This window comes from Phalacrocorax carbo, chromosome 1 (assembly GCF_963921805.1).
Source record: "Phalacrocorax carbo chromosome 1, bPhaCar2.1, whole genome shotgun sequence".
Classification (NCBI taxonomy): domain Eukaryota; kingdom Metazoa; phylum Chordata; class Aves; order Suliformes; family Phalacrocoracidae; genus Phalacrocorax; species Phalacrocorax carbo.
The window spans coordinates 68,965,010-68,984,791 of NC_087513.1; the positions used below are offsets into that span (position 1 = coordinate 68,965,010).

General features: G+C 40.9%; 1 protein-coding gene across 1 annotated transcript in view; it reads left to right on the forward strand.

Annotated features, from left to right (window-relative positions):
• Positions 1 to 19,782, forward strand: part of CACNA1C (calcium voltage-gated channel subunit alpha1 C) — a 488,452-nt gene that overhangs the window by 351,950 nt on the left and 116,720 nt on the right. The window contains exon 10 of the mRNA XM_064458535.1: positions 16,580 to 16,670. Coding sequence (XP_064314605.1) covers positions 16,580 to 16,670 — 91 coding nt within the window. The remainder of the gene's footprint in view (positions 1 to 16,579; positions 16,671 to 19,782) is intronic.

Consider the following 19,782-nt stretch of genomic DNA (forward strand, 5'->3'; position numbering starts at 1 on the left):
AGAACATGAGCAACCACCCCTTGACAGGCATGTACAGCTCAAAATTTTAGAGGATTTCTGCCTATTGTCAAAAAGCAATTAGAAAAAACACAGGGTGCTTGCATGTGATTTAAGATCGTCTAAGCAAAAGCTGTAAGAGGCACAAGCTGAAAAATGAAACCTTTATCAGTTTACTTCCTCCAACACTAGTTGGTGATTTAGGAATTGACCATATAACCTGGTTGTATTTTGCTTTCCATGCTTTAAGGAAATAAAAGTCACTGTTGTAAAATGATTTATTATCTGTTCAAACCTCATCTAAAGAGGAAGAAAGCACAATGTCATCTGCTTTTATCATTGTCCACTGGTGTGGAAAATAATCATCTGGTAAATCAGAAAAGAGTAGCTGCAGTGCCAACGATTGTAGGCATTTCACAAGGGCACCTGATAGGTGTTTCACGAGGAGTTTAGTTGCTGTGAGAGATTTATTCTCTTTCACCTGGAGACAAAAGAAGTGCTTTTTGGCGTACACTGCACCACCAGTTTCTTTTAGGGGAAAAAAATTCCATGTACTCAGCTGCAGAGGTTCCAAAACATGGTTTGCTTGGACAGGAATGACAGCAACTCCCAGCCATGTGCTGTGCCCAGTGAATGTACTGTAGAAAACAGTCCCACTGGATTTTTTTCTGCCTTGCCATCTTTTGAAGTAGCTCATACACTGCTCTTAATATAAATACTGTAGTTTAAAGGTGCTTACTAAAAGGCCTTTGTAAATGTTAAGTCAACTTTTGTTTTGTTGTGTGGTTGTTTTCTTTACAGAGACACTCAGGTTGCAAAATGCTGCATGGGTTTGTGCTACAGATGTCAAGCTGGAGTCTATAATTAGCATGCTGCCTAGAAAAAAATTCTGGGACATTAGTTCTCACATTGGGCTGAATCACTCCTGCAATCCTTAGGCAAAAATCCTACTGAAGTTGCTGGGTATTTTGCCTGGGAAAGGGCTTGGGGCCCAATCTCTTTCATCTGAGGTCAGTAACAAAACATGCAAGTGTCAGCACTTGAAAATATTGCCCAATGTGAGGCCTTCATGCGCCAGAGGCTTCTCTGTGCTCACGCATGACTTCAATATTGTGTAACTGTCGTCCGCCAAAGGGAGAACATGAGGTATTCGAGATCTGAAATCGCTTACGGGACTGAATAGTCCAGATAGTACTGTTTGCTCAGTGCATAATTCCGCTGGCTGAAATACAGTTATATCTGGCATGAATCTGATCCACTGTCATTACTAGCATTTTGCTTCCATAACTGTACTTAATGAAATGTGGGATCAGACCCAGATAAACTTTTATAACCTAAAAAGGAAAAACAACATATATCAGAAAAGAATGAGAGGCTTCATAGTGCCCCTTTATGTAGCTGCAGTAGCACAGTACCTAGGGCAATGATATTCAGCGCTGCAGGTGAGAGAAAGTAGAGCTGCCACTTTAAAGTGTCGCTTTCATTGTGTAACTTTCTGTGCAGCTGAAGTAGCAAAAGATCATTTAGGGTGATTCTCCTTCCACTTTTGCTCCGTGTTCCATCAATGTCATCAAAACTATGATGCCAACATTTGACTTTTTCCTATTGGAATGAAAACGAAACTAAGAGTAGACTCCCTCCTGACTCTCTTCACATGTTGCTTTCTTTTCTTATTGTGAGTTTATTGTGAGTGAAAAAGCAAGGAAGCAGTAGGGCCTTACCCTTGATTGTTTTGTCTCCCACCCACCTTTCCAAGAGGAGGAAAGAGGAAATACTTACAGAGGAAAAAATTTGTTTTCTCAATAAAGTGAAATTAAAAACTTTGGAGGTTAAGTGATGCTTAGAAATGTTTCATATACAACATTGATTCTTTAAAATATGTGTGCCGGTTAATATTTGGAGAGGGGAGGAATGCTGTTCTGGGTTCTTTTGTCTAATTTAAAGAAAATGGCACAGAAAGGCTAAACTGTGTTCTCAAGGTCGCCCACCCTCTCAGTGCCAGAGTCTCTTACACCATACCCCAACCTCTAGAACAGATTTTTGACCTTGGATTATATCACATAAGGCATTTACTGGTTTGATCAGGGTGGGTTTGAACTATTTTCCTTCTCCAGGAATTCATCACAATGATCTTAATCACTTTAATAGGTACAATTTTCTTGTTCCCCTGAATGTATAGATGGTTCACTCTGTGTAAGTTAATCAACAGGTTTGGGTTTTATTAGTAATATAATTTAACAACCCAGCTTTTATCAAAAAGCAGCATTTGGGCTCACTATTCTGTAGATTTCACAACCTCCCAGTTTCTCTTTCTGTCTTTCTGGCTAAAAGGAAGCGTTGATCATAAAACAAAAAGCAAGGAAACATTTCAAAACCTTCTTCCCCTTCCATCTCTGCTGATAGTTACTGCTGAGGGTAGGTAAATCCCATCTAACCAAATGTGATGTAGAAGCTGGTTAGCTCAAGCCTGCGTTTTATGTCAAAGACATAAATTTATAATTATGGAGGAAACTATTTCTTTCCTTTGTTTGAATGGAGAGCAAGAGAAGAGATTGCTGCTGGTATTCAGGAAGCCTCAGGACAAAGCTCTGGCCAATGTTACAAACTGTAATTCCGAAGTAATTTATTCCAACGTAGCATCAGAAAGCCTGATATTGTTTGGTGAAGTGGGAAAAACATTTCTAGAAAGTAGAGCAGAGTAACTTCCAGCTTGGGGAAGGTGGGCCAAATTCAAGCATGTGTCTGACTTCAGCAGCCAGCTTCTGGAGTGAGTGCCGGTGAATAGTGACAGCTCTGAGATAATTAACTGTCCCTGAAAGGGTCACTGCAATGAGTATCTATCAAAGCTCTGTGACGCTGCTGCCACTTTTGTGTGGAAAAAGGGAGGGAAGTGTAGAAAGCAAACTCCAAAACTGTGCTAATTTCTGCCACAGGCTCAATTTTTCTTCTTACTCCCTTGCAGGCATCAAAATCTACATATATTAGGTAAGCTCCCAGGCCTCTGTAGTTCACATCTGACAAAAACCTCTTCCTGTAAGATCCTCAGTGACTGAAAAAGTTTTTTCATGATCTACACGTGTTTTTGTTCTCTTGCTACTGAGGATCTGGCTTGTGTTGTTCAACTTACAGTTTTTCCAGCTTCTCCCTTCCCTGACTCTTGTAATCTCGAGCGCAAACATTACACTGAGAGCTGCTAGAGCAGTGATGTGTGACTAGCTACAGCATATAGAGGATGACATTAATGTTGATAGGGCATTAAGTTTATCTCCTATAAAAGCTATTTCCCTAGCAAAGACCGTCTGGTGAGATAACACCTCTATTTTGCCTGCTGGAAAAGAGACTTGCGTTGATGTAGGAATCCTCTTATAATAATGATATATTACAGAGAAATATCTTTGAAGGAAAGGCTTTAGAAAGAATCCATTGTTTATATAGCTGGGGAAGACACCTTTGTGTAAATAAATTCATCTCCACCTGCCCTGTTGGGAAGTACTTCTTGAAGCTGTCAAGATTTATCCACTGACACTGTGATTCCACTTCTCAAGAAAGGACATTATAGGAAACAGTCTGTGAGAAAACTGTCATTGCCATACTTTCCAACAAATTGAACATGCTTTATTTCCCATGGTTAGAGAGGCATAGAAGGCATTCAATACCAGGATCTGCACAGAAAATTTTAGGAAGAAATGCCACAAACCCCCAAGCTGGGTATCTATATGGCAAGGCAGTTTTTTTAGATGCCTAACATTTGCTGTTAAATCTTTATAAGGGCACTTATAAAGTGGTTTTAAAAAATGTGGAATATTCAGCAGTTCCTGCTGAAATCGGTGAGTATTGACCCATGATCAGTGTTTGAAAATCAGTTGTCATTGTGAATGTAGCCTTAAAAGTCTCTTCATTAAGAAGAAAGCATTGTTGAGCAGGACTGATAGCAGCTGAAACCCCGAGGATCTTTTAATGTGGTATATAGAACTGTCAGGAGAGAGGTTGTGGTGTACGGTAATGGTAGCTGAGGGACATAGAGCATGTGTTTGAAGTTAAAAACAACTCTTGGGGGTGAAAATTAGTTGTATTACAGTAATTCCAGCCAAGATCAAAGCCATGGTGTGCCTGGCACTGTATATACACAAATTAAAAGTACATGTATGTGCTTCCTTTTTACAGGAGACCAAAGCTGGTATAGATGAGGTTCAGCTGCCTAAACATACTAATCTAATGACAATTTAGATGCTTCATGGTACCCAAGACCTTCATTGTGAACTGACAGATAAAATGTATCAGCTGGGGGTTGTATTCTTGTGGTGTGATAGTTGGAAGGGCATATCCCAGGTGGGATGTCAAAAATCCCATTCACTGCCTCAGAGGAGACAACTGAGTGTGGTCCAAAGACACGTAGGAAAAATTTAGTACAACTAGAACCTTCAATCCAGATCTTGTAAGCTGAATGTTTTAAAAACATTCTTGGTAGGCAGAAGAATGTGATAGGACCAACTGTTACAGAAATTGTATTAATATGAGCTTTTTTCCCTCTTGGTCTAAGCATGTATTCATCGTGACCTATCTACCTATCTCTTTTTCTTCCCTTGTGTATTTTATAATATTACTTGAAGTTTCATGTACAGAAAGATAAATACTGAGGTCCAGACCTTGTATTCCTTGGCCTAGACCAAGAGCTCTGTGTGAGATGGAGTCAAACTGGGAAACCTCTAGGAGACCAGGACAAGCTGAGGCAAGTAAGAGGTACATTAGCAGAGCTCTTCTGGGGAAACTGTCATATCCTCTGCCTTCCATGCCCCTGACTGCAAGGGATCTTGAGTAGTCCATCGCTTTCTTAAATGGATTCACAAGCAAGCACACAAGAAGGCAAAGGTAAAAGTATTTTGTTTTAAATGCAAGTGGGGTTAGAAAGCTGACCCTGCTGTTGTGAAGGCAGTGCAGTGGAACAGGACGATGAGCTGTAGTTGACAGGAGGTCTGCGACGTTGTGATGCTCCTGTGGCAGAGCTCAGAGACAAGGAGTGTAGGCGACATTACACAGCTGAACTAGTATGTATATTACCGCATTGACACCCAGTGCTGGTGCAGCTGAGAAGAACTGACAGTTGTGAATGGCACCCAGCCCTTCTCAGCACTTTGGTCGGAAGCCTGGGAAGCTTGCAGCAGGACCCCAGTACAGGCACAGCTCTGATGGAGCGGCAGTCACATTCTCACTTTGTGCCTGCTTATTTCTGCTTATTGGGTGAGAAACTTCCCATTCACTCCAGTACCATCTGCTAATAGGATAAAAATCTCTGGTTGTATTTGTTTCTAGGAAGAAAAGCAGGTCTCTCCATCCCAGTTATCTCATAAACAACATCAAGCTTGGAGAGGTGGCGGAGGAAAGAAAGTGTTTCCAACTGGGAAACCAAACTGAAAATAGCTGTGGCGCTGAATCTGCCTGCTGATTACAGCAGCTCTTCAGTTAGCAGGACTGTATAGTTAAATCAACAGATTAGAGAATTGGCCTTTCAGATCTTGAGGTCTAAATTCAAATTCAGCTTTAGGGCCTATGGGTGTTTGTAGTGCTGCTCACATCCTTGTTTCCATTTACAAAGTTCACAAGCCACAGCGTCATGCATCTAACTTCTTGTCCACTTGAGGAAGGACTGCAGCCAGACGTGTCCCTCTAAGTGCAAACTATAGAGGTCTTGTAGTGGACCCAAAGATAGGTAACGTGGGGATCAGGATGAAGGTGTTACCAACTCCATTAAAATCCATAGGCTGAAGTAGCAGAAGGGTTAAATGTCAGAACAAGGATGCAGTGGCAGAGCTGCATGCACCCTCACAGATGTGAAAATAAAAATTTAAGTGTATTATTTAGCTGTTTGAAGAACCACGAGCAGAATAACAGGGCTATGCCAGGTCACGAATAACTTGCTTTAACACAGCTGTGTGAGGGAAGCTTGCATAACACCTGCCCACACTAAGCTTAGCTCAAGCTGTTGTTATCAGTCCCTCACTTTCCTGCATGCTAGAAGTGTTTGCAAACTAGGAATCTCTTATTTCAAGGCCACTATAAAATGCCTGTTCCTTTGGCTCAGGGTAATTGACCTATTCTCAATGCCATACTCAAGAGGTGTAAAAGCTTTAATTACAGGTTTGACAAGCTGACTTTAAGGGCAAAACTCTTTAACTTCAATTCCTTGCTTTTCTCCTGGCTGTACAGTAACACACAGCCTGCCCAGCTAGCATGTCTCATGCTTCTGACTCATATGATATTGTGATAATAGTGTCTAGTATCAGGCTAGTCATTATGTTAGCAAAAGTGTCTGAAAGAACACCACATGCAGGAGCAGCACACAAAATTACAAACATTTTATTTACTAGGCACAGATGAAATGTAGCAGACTAGGGTTTCAAAACAGAATTTTATGCACATTCCAGAATAGGAGAGTTGATTTCCATTTCAGATCATGAAGCTGAATAGAATCTGTTCAGTATGATCCATGAATGCAACTACAGGGGTCCAGTGCTTTCACACGGCCCTGCTTCCATAGTGACCTAGATCTGATGTGTGTGTTGCTGTACCTGTTGATCAGTGAATTGAATTGCTTGATTGTTTACCATCAAGGAAGACATCATCCAGAAGCCTTCTCACACATCCCACACGAGTACTGCTATTAGAAAATGTCTGCACTTGCTGAGAATTAATCTCTGTCAGGCACTGCCTATGCAATGGGACTGCTCAGATGGACAGGACCTTGCTGCTCTCTTTTCTTGATAATATTAATGCTTAAATATTTTAAGCAAGTCTCTCCTGAAGTAAATCTTCCCAGATGCAGGAAGCATACACTACTCTTCCAGCTTGCAGAGTGGTATTTAAGATTAAAATATTCGGTCACTTGTTCTTTCCCACAGTCCCTTCACTTGTAGCCCAGCCTCCATCCAGTTGCACCGTCTGTCCTTTCAAATAATACAGCCCAATTTCTCCCTCACATTCAGGTTTTTGTTTTTGTTTGTGTTTGTTGTTTGGTTTTTTTTTGTTGGGTTGTTGGGGTTTTTTCCAACCTTCTGCCAACAGGGGCCAGCCACCAGGAGAATAGTTTCCTCCTCCTATACTAGACATAGTCCTCGGAGAGACCTACCTTCTCATTGGCACAATTCCTGCCTAAGCTCCCTGGCTGCAGGGTTGTGCAAGCTCCCTTTGGGAAAGATTTCCATTGTGAGCTACTAGGGCATGATTCTCCACACCTTCACCATCCAAACAGTCCCTGCTGTCCTGATGTATCCTCTTACATGCTCTAGCTCACAGACTGTAGACCACTCACTGAGTTTTCAGGCATCACCCACCTTGAAATGGCTTGTGACAGGCAGGAATGTCATAAGACAGCCAGATCTTCATCTCAGTCACTTTGAAGCTTAGCAATCTAGGTGCTGAGCAGCACTCCCCAGAGAGTTTCTGATGACCTAAGCAGATTGAGTTGGAACTAGCTTCTGTAATATTTATATTTTTTTTGCTTCTCCTGGACTCTGCAGGGAAGATGGATTCACAGGGCTGTGAACTGCAAGAACAAAGGTGCTTTTCCTGAACTAGAGATCCTCATCAAAGTTACTGATTCACCACCCAGGTGTATATTTGTATGGGTGGGCAGATGCAGAAGTTACCCCATGCACAGGAATTTCAGGAAACACATGGCCTGCTTTAAAACCACATTTGTGCTTGAAACTTATGTGCTGGTTATTTTCATTAATAATAATGCCAGTGAGCAAAATAAAATTAGCATCATGATTATTAGAGGGACAAAAGCAATCAAAGCAGGGAGGATTTTTTCTTTTAGTTGTCAATTTTACTGTCTTGAGGGCACTTTCTCTGTGGTTAGTTATTTTGTTCATGATCAATGTTTGTATCGCTTCCCAACATATTATCTGTAGTGTTTCCAGCTCTCATGCCCCCATTTCTAAGGTGCGTGCCAGACCAGCCTGCAATAATAAAATCCTTCTGGTTTTCAAGTGAGATGCTCCTGCTTGTTGTGCCCATGTATCATTTTGCGGGATAGGTTTAGGTCCATTTGATGGTGCTGCTGCTTGTCTAACCTTCCTCTACTAAAAAACATGAAGAAGGAGAGAGAAATCTTGCAGAACAATTCAGAATGTGATTTGTTCACCATCAGAAAATACTGTTGAAAAAATCATAGAACCTAAATTTTTTTCGCTTACCTATTTTTTTTTTAGTGAATCATTTCAGAATTATGTGGGGAACCAAAGGGGTTGCTAAAAAATATTAGACTTACACCAGAAACTTGCTCTATAAACCATGTCCAGACAAGTAAATGTCTCGCACTTTGGCAAATTAGCTGTTGCTGCTAGCAAGGCAAACAATGCAAGTCATTTATCAGACAAGAAAAACAGTTTAGGATGTCATAGGAGGCTCCAGATTCAGGAGAGAGGCATCCTTCAAGATCTGTTCTTGTAGCAGCTCTGTCACCCTGTGACCCAGCCCATCTGTCCTTCTTCAGCCACAGGGATTAAGAGAGTCACTTTCATTGCACTTGGAGGCAGATACTCTGCAGTGAATGGACTCCTATCGCAGACTTAGATGTTTGCTCAGCAGTACAACCAGTTACCCAGGGAGACTGCTCAGTTTGCCCTTTTTAGCAGAGAGTTAGACTCATTACTGTAAAGTCTGCTTTTGGGTGAGTCTGTGTTTTCACACATCCTGTGTTTACAAGACATTTGAGATACCACAGGTTACGCAAAGAATACCTTTGCCCTTCAGGCAGGGAAGTGCGAAGAGGATTTTAAGTTCTTCCTTTCAAATACAGAAGAATGTGCATGAGGCTTGCAAAGGCCATCCCTTGGCAGGGCCAGGAGTTTGCCCCTTATGTGGTCCTCTGTGCAATGTGCATTCCATTCACCAGCTGAAATGAACAAATATTTGTGGAATGCTGGGTATTACTGTCAACATTGCTATAAAAAGAAGAAAAATGGCAACTGTTTAAAGTAGCTGAGGAGTTTGTTATCCTAAAGTAAGTCCCAGGAAGATTAATTGGTGGCAAGGTAATGCACTCATAGGTGCACAGTAACCTGCATGTGGTAATGACATATCTGTTAATCACAAGCCTGCACAACTGATACACATTTCTATCTCTCTTATTCCTCCTCTTTGCGGTTGGTGTAAATTCACTTAGCCCAAGGCTATGTCCCCTCAACATCATAAGATGTGTATGTGCATATGGTGACACTCCAGAAAAGGATGACATGTAAAAGCAAGTCTTTTTATATAAAAAATAAATATTGCCATTTAGATTGTAAACTATATAATTTATCTGTGAATGAAATATTTGACCATACAATACTCCATCTCAGTGTTGGCAATGTTCCTACTTTCTACTGCTCCATTCAGTAAACTATGCTACACTGCATCAGTCTTCTCTGATGCAGTCCAACGCCCAGCCTGGTTTTACTGTCATGACAAGCCTTGCTACTACATACTGGCTGCAATATTTTTGCTGCTGGTTCACTGGTATAAAGATCTTTTTACCAAAAGCCTTCTTCTGTTTGACTGAAGTGGATACAATTGGCGATTGCTTTATGGCTCTTTATCACGATCCTAGATTCTGTGGTTGACCTTGAGTGAAAGTGTGAGTCAAGCGCTCTCCTTGCGACTGCAGTCATTTGTACATAATCCAAAACTAGATTATGCAAAGTGTATGTATTACATGTATTTAATGTAATGTTGTATGTACAATACTGTCTGTATGAGCATTGGCCTCTTAGCCCTTGGTAAGCATTTTCCAAGTATTTTCATAATTCTTCTGGATTTTTTTTTTACTGTGCTAGATTTATTGATGCATTCTGTCTAACTTTGGGAGGTATGTAACAGCCAAGATCCTACATATAGTTCAAGTTTCCTTTTCTCTTCTCCTGTAGCTTTCCTATTGTAGAAGTCCTTTTCAAAACAGAAAAACTGAACAAGTTCCCCGGTCATATCTGGTATATTTTCCTGACAAAAGCAGGAGATCTAGAGAAATAATTTACCTCTGCAGTTTACTTTCTGCATGCTGCTTGCCTTTAAGAGCATACTCATTGATTGTTCCCCAGACACTGTATGCACATAGCAAAAGGAAAGCTGTATCTTATTTAAATTAATGAATAAGATGAATGAGTGCAGCATTTCCAAAACAGGCAATAAGAAGAGGAAAGCTAGGCAATATTCATGTATTAATTAAAATGAGAGCTCTCCATTGAAAAAAATATGAGTCAGTTGATATACTGACAGCTGCCCATAGACTCATTCATGAAATGATGGCCATGATAGGCACCACGGGAAGCAAGGTTTTTACTGGAGACAAAGCCATTCACTTGATGCACGTTCTGTTAAAGGAAGCGGCCTGCATATTGCAATTTATTCTTGTTGTGCTTGATGGAAAAAGAAATCTTAAATCCCAGCTGGAGAATTCACAGGACTTCTTTGCTCTTTAGATTTGCTTTATAGTTCTGCAGAGTCCCGCCTGGGAGACATTAGCATCAGTGATAACTATAGTACTTAGCGCTTATTGTAATGTGTTTCATCTGCAGATCTCAGAGAGATTTGCAAGGTGAGTGCAGAATTATAAAACCCTTTTTAGAGAAGCTGAACAGATATATAGAAAGGCTTGTTCATATGGCCAAGGTGACACAGTAAGGTGAAATGGTGGTGGGGTGATGTCAGGACTGTCTGACTCAAATGCCAGTGTGGGCAAAAGGAGTGATTTAGACCCATATTTTGCAAAGTAATTCAATACCAGTAGAAATTGGACTGTTGCAGGAACTGGAGTCTAAGTGAGCATATTAGAAAACGCAGTCAAGTGTATTGTTGGTTTTCTTAATCAGAAAACCCACTACGGGTCTTTTTCAGTATGAATGGACATACTGTTGGATAGTCACAGTTTCAAGTCAGGTAGCAACCCAAGGGCATAAGGTAAATGCCCAGCCTGTCCATACAGTTGAGGGAGACATAAATATGGCATTCAGAAAACCTGTGATAGGAATCTATCTACCTCTGTAGCCTAACTCAAACAGCTAAATCTGAGATGTAAAATCAGGCAATATGAATAGCCTCTGACATATCCAGTTCTAAAACTAATGCCCAGATCTGCAAAGTCATGTAGTATCATGTCCCATTAAAATCTGTGACAAATTAATGCTTCATCTATGTTTGTGGAACCGGGCACCCTTTCCCCAGGCACAATCTTCTCTGGGTCTTAAGTTGCCACAGTATTAAAGTGAGATTCAGCAACAAGTGTGGCAGCATTATTATAATCTATGGAGATAAATCTGAATATTAGAATTACTTCCACTGCCAAGATGACAAACATGTCATAAATGCAAGATGCAACAGTGGTAATGATGTTTCTGAACTGGGAGCAAATATTATTCTCCAAGTGTGTGAAGGAAAACTTATCTAAGGACTACACAGAAGGGTATTTGCTTGTGCCAGCTTTCTGCTTCAGTGGCTGGCTGTCTTTTGGCAACCTGCCATCTAATAATCACTGCATGTCCATGGGGCATTTCGTTGGAGGAGGGACATATGTTAGTGCAAGAGTAGAGCTGGTATCAATGCTTGATGCCAGTGACATGGAACAGAGGCTCTCAAAGGGTCTTGCACATCTGTCTGTCTAGCCAGTCACAGACTGCAGACTCTTTGTCCTTACTTCTGTCTGTTGGGTCTCAGAGATAGAATTAATATAACATGAAGAATTTCTCAGATTTATTAAGGAAGCTGCTACATAGAGAGCTATGTTCTCACTTTAGTTGCTGCAGGAATGCTATGTAAGTAATGTAATGTTGGAGTTCAGTTAGTCCAAGACAAAAGGTCTACGTTCAGAGCATGACCCACACTGTGGTAAGATATAAGGAGTGCAAAGGCTTCAGAAGCAGCTGCAGAGAGAGCATAAACTTACCGGTCCTTATGTTTTGCACTCGGTTGAAACCATGAGACACTTGCATGCCTTTAAAAAGTTGTTTCATTTCCCTTTTAAAAAATTGCTATGCTATGCTACCTAGAGAATATGTAACTAATGGGAGATTTCATAAACCAGAGTGAATTACGAATGTGGTCATAAATCCAGAAAAAGAGATTGCTATGTAAGCAAAGCCACTGTGATTTGCCCAGGTCACAGGTACACTGGAACAGGGCCCAGAGAAGTTGTGGATGCCCCATCACTGGAAGTATTCAAGGTCGGGTTGGACGGGGCTTTGACCCAGCTGATCTAGTGGCAGATGACCCTGCCCATGGCAGAAGGGGTGCACTAGATCATCTTTAAAGGTCCCTCCCAACCCAAACCATTCTATGATTCTGTAAAATATGTAATATATTCTACAGGACCTGGACCTGTATTGTTGTCAGTGTTTCATTGTATTGGTTTGGTTGAAGTGAGCTGCCAATTCTGTGTACTCATCGCTGTGCTGCTGCTCCTGATGTAGTCTGGCAAAGGTAAACTGCCTGACGGAAATGCCTTCTCACCCCTTTAACAACCTGCTGTCACTTACAGTGGAGGGGTGAGGGGGCACAGTTGTTCTCTACTGTCAAGAAGTCACCTGTATCCAACATCAGCATTTAGTTGCTTGACCCTAATACCTTAGGGTGTTAGCTGACCAGTTGAATAGTATGCACAGGGATCAATCACTGCCTTGCCCATGCTGTGGTTGGGACACTGAAATACCTTCAGTGCAAAGTATGTGGTAGATAGAAGATTTAATGGTCTGCTTGAAGGCCAGGAAGTGGGGAGGTGAGGGTACCCACGGAAAGACAACGTGCCCTCTACGTCTGGCAGAACCAAGCCCCCTGGGAATATCTGATTTAGTTACAAGCAGTGGATTTCTTGAAGTTGATGGAGAACCACTCCTGTAAAAGTGCCCAAGTTACTCAACAAACATGGCACAGGAGGAGAGGCACCAGGATTTCCACTGCTAAGTTGCTCCGTGCCCAGGTGGGAGGAAATCTGCATTTGCCTCTTTTTTGATTTTGTCTCAGCTCCCAAAATTACAAGGAAGTGGCCAGTGAGATGGCATAGTCTGTGTACCATGGTCCTAAACATAACTCTGGTCTGGACTAGAGCCCACCATTTAGAAAAAACATCTCTTCCTGATTAAAACATTCTTGTGGTGGATTTACCACCAGCATTCTTGGTACGTGGTTCCAGTAATTAATTACCCGGACTGCAAAAAATGCCTGCCTTGTTTCTAGGCTGGAGCCAGGGTGTGGGCACAATGTCTGTGTCTCTGAGAACTGAGTCAGATAAGAAAGCCATCTGGGCAGTATTTGATTTACTTCCTCTCATATTTAGGTCCAGTTTGTACACACCTCTCCTGCAGGAATTTTTGTTTTCAGGATTTGTTAACCGGCCTGAACGAACCTCACAGCATCTGCACACCTGATTATCCCTTGATATTGAAGGTGACGTGAGGTGCCACATAAAATAAGTGATTGCCCCACTGAGAGCATACCACATTGGGGAATACAGTCCTAATCTCCTGTCTGTCCTGACATTTAACTTCTAGGCCATCATTCCTCTTATATTTGATACCATCTTAATACTTTCTATTGTCCATAACATTTTCTATCAGTGCAGTGTAATGAATGCCTGTGAGCTAGTGCCAGCAAGCTAGCCTGAACCACAGGAGTCTCTTCAGCCAGTGTGCCACTGCACCTGCATCCCTCACTTTAATTTGGCTTTCTGCAGCAGTAAGATTAGGGAAGTGTGAAGTACACTCTAAGAATTTTCTGTGCATGCACATCTGATCTGTGTGGGCTGAGGACCTTGGTGCATAATAGGCAGAGGATCAACATTAACCGATGCCATGAAAAGCCATGCAGCAGGAGGACATCAGAGGGCAAATGCCAGATGTAAACCTGAATGGAAATCATGAGACACAGTCTACTGGTATCCTAGTTTGGGTAAGGTAGTGTACATCTGAGTGCTTTATGAAGGTCGTTAATCTCTAAAGATGGAGAAAGGCAGAGAAATGTCATTACCCCAACAACTTTCCTTTAGCAGCTCTGACAGTTTTGAAAGAGTTTCTAGACATAGGAGCAGTTTAGGAAGAAAGCCAAAGAACCTCATTCAAAAATTGGCTAGTTCAGATTCTGAGCCTACAGGTCGGGAGATAACCTGGGGACAAATTGTGATTGCATTAGTCTCATCAATTTCAATACGTCACACAATCAAACAAGATTAATTTTGCCATTGATGTCACTGGAGAAAAGATTTTACCCATAAACTTAGAACCAACAGCTTTCTGTTCTCAGAAGTCAGACATAAAAAAGAGCAGAGAGCAAGGAAGAATTATCCTCTGATGACCTGTTATAATATTTCATACTTCCATATACCTTTGTCTTTAATTTTGTACTTTTAATTCACATGATGAAGTTTTCAGACAGAAGTGGATATCATGTGTAAGCTGAGTTCCTTGTTTTTTTCTTTTGCCTGTCACTGGCTGCATGTTCTCTATTGATGTCTTGTTCCTGGTACTTGACACTGACCATCTTGTCTGTGAAAGGAAGCACTCCAGCTGGCTTGCCTGATAAGAAGAGAGGAAAATTTGCTTGGTTTAGTCACTCCACAGAAACCCATGGTAATGTTCCACTGCACTCTGTGTCCACACTGCGTATATCTCTGTGTGTGTGTCTATATATCTCTATACAGACTGACATATAATATAGCTTTGTGTACTTCTGCATGCGTGTGCCTTGCTTTTTCTATTGCTTGTGCAGTGTCCTCTTCATGCACTCAAGATAATAAGCTGCTCTGCAAATCAATCTCTTGCTAATGTCTTCAGAATTGTTTTCCATTTGCAAATAAGCTCAAATATGTCTTGAAAGTGCTTTACCTCATCTTCAAAGATGACTTTCAAAATATCAGCGTTTTGGGTTTTTTCCTGAAGGGCTTAGTCTGGACTGAAAATTTGAATTATGAATGTTGTTTTTTCTTACAGCTTACTTGACCATTTCATGTGCATCAAAATATGAATTCAGTTGATTCCTTAATTTGTCTTTCCAAACAGACAAGGTTATTAAAACATTTAGTCTTCATAAAGGAACAGTACAATATTTCATAGTTATTTCAAGAGTACTAGAGAGTCCATTGTTTCATATGGTCCTAAGAACACAGCACAAGAACTTTAGATTTCCCAAGACATATGTTGTAGGCCTGTGAATTGTTGGGATGGGATGAAGGAAAGATAGTTCATTTTGAGGGACATTTCTATCATAACACTTTCAAAGCAGGAACCCAGAACCTCTTTGGAAGAACCTTCTTATATCTTTCTAGTCTCTGGAAGAAGACCTGGTCCCATGGCCCGTTAAACACCTGCTCAACTGAAATGCAGAACCTATTTATTCTACATTGCCTCCTTTGCACCAGGGACCCACAAATAGATATGTTCTTAGTACTGACTAACGTATTCTTACAGGCTGTTAGAAGCCTCTCCAACAGCTAATAGTACACGCTCTCAAGTCTCATCCAAGATACATATCCAATTGCCAATACAGGTCATGTTCTGAAGTTCTACCAGGCACCTGAGAGATCTGTTTAACTCCTCTGTCTTTCAGTTTTAAGTATCATTTTTTCATTTGTTTTGTGTGTTTGAAAAGTAGGGAGAAGGGAAGAGGACACATATTGAATCCTATCCATTGTGCTAACTTACGTTGAATGATTATATATAAGGAGTTAAGGAGTATTAGAGCTCATATCAGAGCTGGGAGCAACTGGTGGAATGGAAATTGTTGGGGTTTTTTTTCATGATCTATAGAAGCAAACAAAATATTGAGAAGATGTGACAGGTCCTTGAATCCAGATGAGATAGGTTCACACCTAAGATTGCTTTCATTTGATGTTTGTTCCATGATACTTCTGTAAAAGCCTAGGAGATTCTGTCCAGTTCTTTGTTGGTGGGTGTCAACATAAAATCTCTACCTTAGTCCATATTCATTAGGTCCTTTGTTGGTAATATCTAAATGGGTTAGAGAGTCTGAATTCCCCTCTTTTCCCTATAGGTCTAGTTTGTAAGTGTAAGGTTGAAACACATTAATGGTTAGTATATGACAGATGGGCACTCAGTATTTTTTATGTGGTACTTGTTATCAGGCTAACAGCATCCATTTCTCTGAATACCTGTCAATCCTATACCTTTTATCTGCACTCTACTCATCACACAAGAGACTGGGGAGGGCAGTGAGATGGTTGGGCTGGTTCAAGTAATGGGGGATTTTTTTAAGTGTTCCATTGAATCAAGCAAAAGCTTCTTTGTTGGCTTTGCCAAGTTCTCTAATTTTCAATGGTTCTCATTCACAAAATCTCCAGGAACTGACTCTGAAAGAAAGAGAGCAGCTGCTTCTTCCCTTTTCTTTAGCATTTGAGTAACCTGTGTATGTTCCTGAAGCCTACCTGCCCAGCCTGGCCTGTGCAGGGAGGCACTAGACTTGCTCAGCAAACTGCTTAATTCTCAGAAGCTGCAGTTGAGGGTCTTTTCATTAAGCCAGTACCTTCAATCATGTGATTCATTAATAGATGTGCCAGGTTCTAATGGCCAACCTTCTCTTTTCTTCCCTTTGACTCTTACAGTGAGCATGCCCACCAGTGAGACTGAGTCCGTGAACACAGACAACGTCCCTGGAGCAGATATTGAAGGCGAAAACTGCGGTGCTAGGCTAGCGTGAGTACATATACACAGGTATATGTATGTAGGGGTTGGATTAAGCTTGGTGGGTTAAAGCCAGGGCTTTTTAAGGAGAAGAAAACCCCACAACGGGTGAAAGGAGAGGGTGCAGAAGATCTATTGATCCCAGTTCTTATTTTAATTGCAACGTAAACTCACTCTGGACATTAGAGGAGAGTCTCTGGGTTTACTTATATGTAAATAAAGCACAGGATGCCCAGGATAAGCAGATCTGGTTTTGCATAATAGCTAAAAGAACTGATGGATAACAGTGTTCTTATTTTAAAATTACACTTTGGTGATAGATAATCAAATCCAGTATATGTAGACCAAAGAGTGGAAATAACTAGTCTATTTTAATTACTTTAATAATTCTTGTACACTTTACAGTGTCTTGTAATAGTAAGACATGGATGATAACTCCCATCCTTCAGCCTGAATTACAACCTTCAAATGCTGAACACAATACTGTAGTGACAAAGAAATGCATCAGTTAGGAGGGAGTAATGTCTCCTTGAAATTGCACCATTGTATTAATGGAGATGCTCAAGAATATATGAGATAGCACCATATTAATACAGTATATTTTTTAGTGTCACAGAGAGCAAGAATAGGCAAGAGGGGGGCCTTTCTTCCCTTTTGCATGACCTGAACAAGAAATGGACTTTATGCTGTGGAGGAATACATTAGTCCCTCCAAATTTCACTGAAAAATGAGCTAAGCATATCAGTATTACAGATTGTACCATGCTGGAGTATTTTGAGGCTCTCTTCTGTCCCTGGGCATACCTTGAGCCCTTCCGTGTTGCACAAACGGTGATTATATGTACACAAGGAATGCTCTATTTTGTCAGATCTGTGGTCCACCTGGCACAGTACTCAAGTCCTGACAGTGACAGGAGGGCAAGTGTGTAATCCTGGCCATTTCCCACTTTCCAGTCCCCTTTTACTGCCCCCAAATTTATGCTTATTTGATTAGAGATGCTAGAGGTAACACTTCAGCTTTTTGGCTTTAATGCCCATATATGGACCTGCCATCCATGGATTTATCTGAACCCACTGAGGCTGTCTGCCTTCACAATCTCCTGTAGCAACGGGTTTCAGAATTTTGCTACCTGCTGTGTAGACAAGTACTTTCTCGTATCTGTTTTAAGCTGATCTACTACTAGTTTCAGTCAATGTCCTCTCCTTCTAATACTGTGAGATTTGGTGATCAACAGTTCCATATTCATCTTATCTATCACTTTCATGACTTTGCAAACCTTGATTGTATCTCCCACACACACTTTTGGTCATCTCCTCTGCAAACTGAAGAGGAGGAGATCTTATCTGCATTACGAGATGTGATATGTGGAATATGTTGTAAATTTAATCGGCTTTCCTGTAAGTGTCAGCCAGTGACTTACAAACTCCAGGAGAAATTATTTTTGAAAGTTTTCCTTCACCTGCCTGCTGTTGCCTACCTGATGAGTCTTGCCTTTTAGTTTAGATTATGAACTTCTTTCTGAAGGAATCAGTCTAGATCGATTCACAGCACTGAGGCAGTTGTAGCCCTCCCTTGAGCACCCCACCAAGTTGCTTCTGCTCTTGTTGTATTACAGGAAGCAGCAGCTGGGTATGTGACCAGTCCTTCCAGCTGAATCCGATTTTGAGAGCCATCTCTATTCTGCAGTTATGGTTCCCAACACATTGGGTCCCCTGGTGCTACACAGTGCCAACAACAACGGCAGCTGTTACTATAAAGTTGCATATATTTTTAATATTACAGCTTGCATTCATTTAATGTCCTTAATCCCGAAGGATCCTAAAGCACTTTATGAACCATAAATGCAGGGTTGTTTTCACAGCATTAACGTTCAACCACCTTCAGGGTAAAATGTGACAGGCGTTTAAAAACAAAGGGCACAAGTGTATAAGGAGATGTATGAGGGATAGCTTATTTTGCGCTGAAACTGCATGAGGAATTTTGGCAAGCAACACATAATTATCTTATCTGGAATGTGGCCAGGAGAGCCGAAGTTAAACCCAACTCTAAATGTAATCATGACTTAGAATGGAGTTTACTTAAAATAGCTCAATGTGCCCACAGGACAATGGGAGTATTGTGGTCTGACACTGCAATCACTATACTGCTGGCATTAGGAGAAAGAATGGCTGCATACAACACATTTTAGGAAAATGGCAGAAAAATAGAGTTTCGTTTCTTCTTCCCGTGCTGTAAATGTTAAAACAGGGCCCTAAGTTTCACCAGAGCAGCACATGTAAGATTCACAGAGATAAACAGTTTCCTTGCCACTCTCCACTTCATTTGAAAATGAATGATGTATAGTAGGGGAATTGAAGTCTGTTCTTGAGATAGTTTTTTTTACCCCTTACCCAAGGACAGTTAAGATCCTCAAGGCCTCACTCAGACTGCTTTTCATCTCTAAGAGATGGATAGGCTCCTTACAGCCATTCATTTTCCTGGTTGGTAGTTGTATTTTAAATTCTAGAGTGAGACACAAATTCTGCCAATGCTTTCTACTTTTGTAAAAAGTTTGCTTCAAACTTGTAGATCTGCAAATTGCTCAGTTATATGTAAATTGAGATCTGCCTTTAATTCTGAGGTTTGGACTCCTTCCTGGTTTGTTTTGTAAATGTATCACATACTCAGGCAGAGAGAGAAACCAGCTTTCCTGGTTTCAAGAAGTATTAAGTCCTCTTCTTCTCACTGAGCCTTTGTTTAAACCTCCCATAGGCCAATGTTCCTGCTGGAACACATAAAATGTAAGCAAGAATTTATTTGAATGAGTATTTTCCTTTATTGGAACCTGACTAAAAGCATCAGAATGTGGCCCAATATTCAAGAATAAAGATAATTCATACGGGAAGTCAGCTGAGCTTTTCAAGTAAGTTCCTCATCTAGAACAAGTGATTTTTAGTAAGCATTAATTATTATAGTCATGGTATCCTGATTTACTCTAGTTGAAGATCAGGCCCAGGCTTTTGAGCTGTCGGCTGCCCTCTAGATTTTGTTTTTACAGTTGAAATGGCTAGACAACTTTTTGTTTGATTGTTGAGTTCCATCTATTGCAGATGAGACTTCATTTTTACCAGCCTGCTAAAATCAT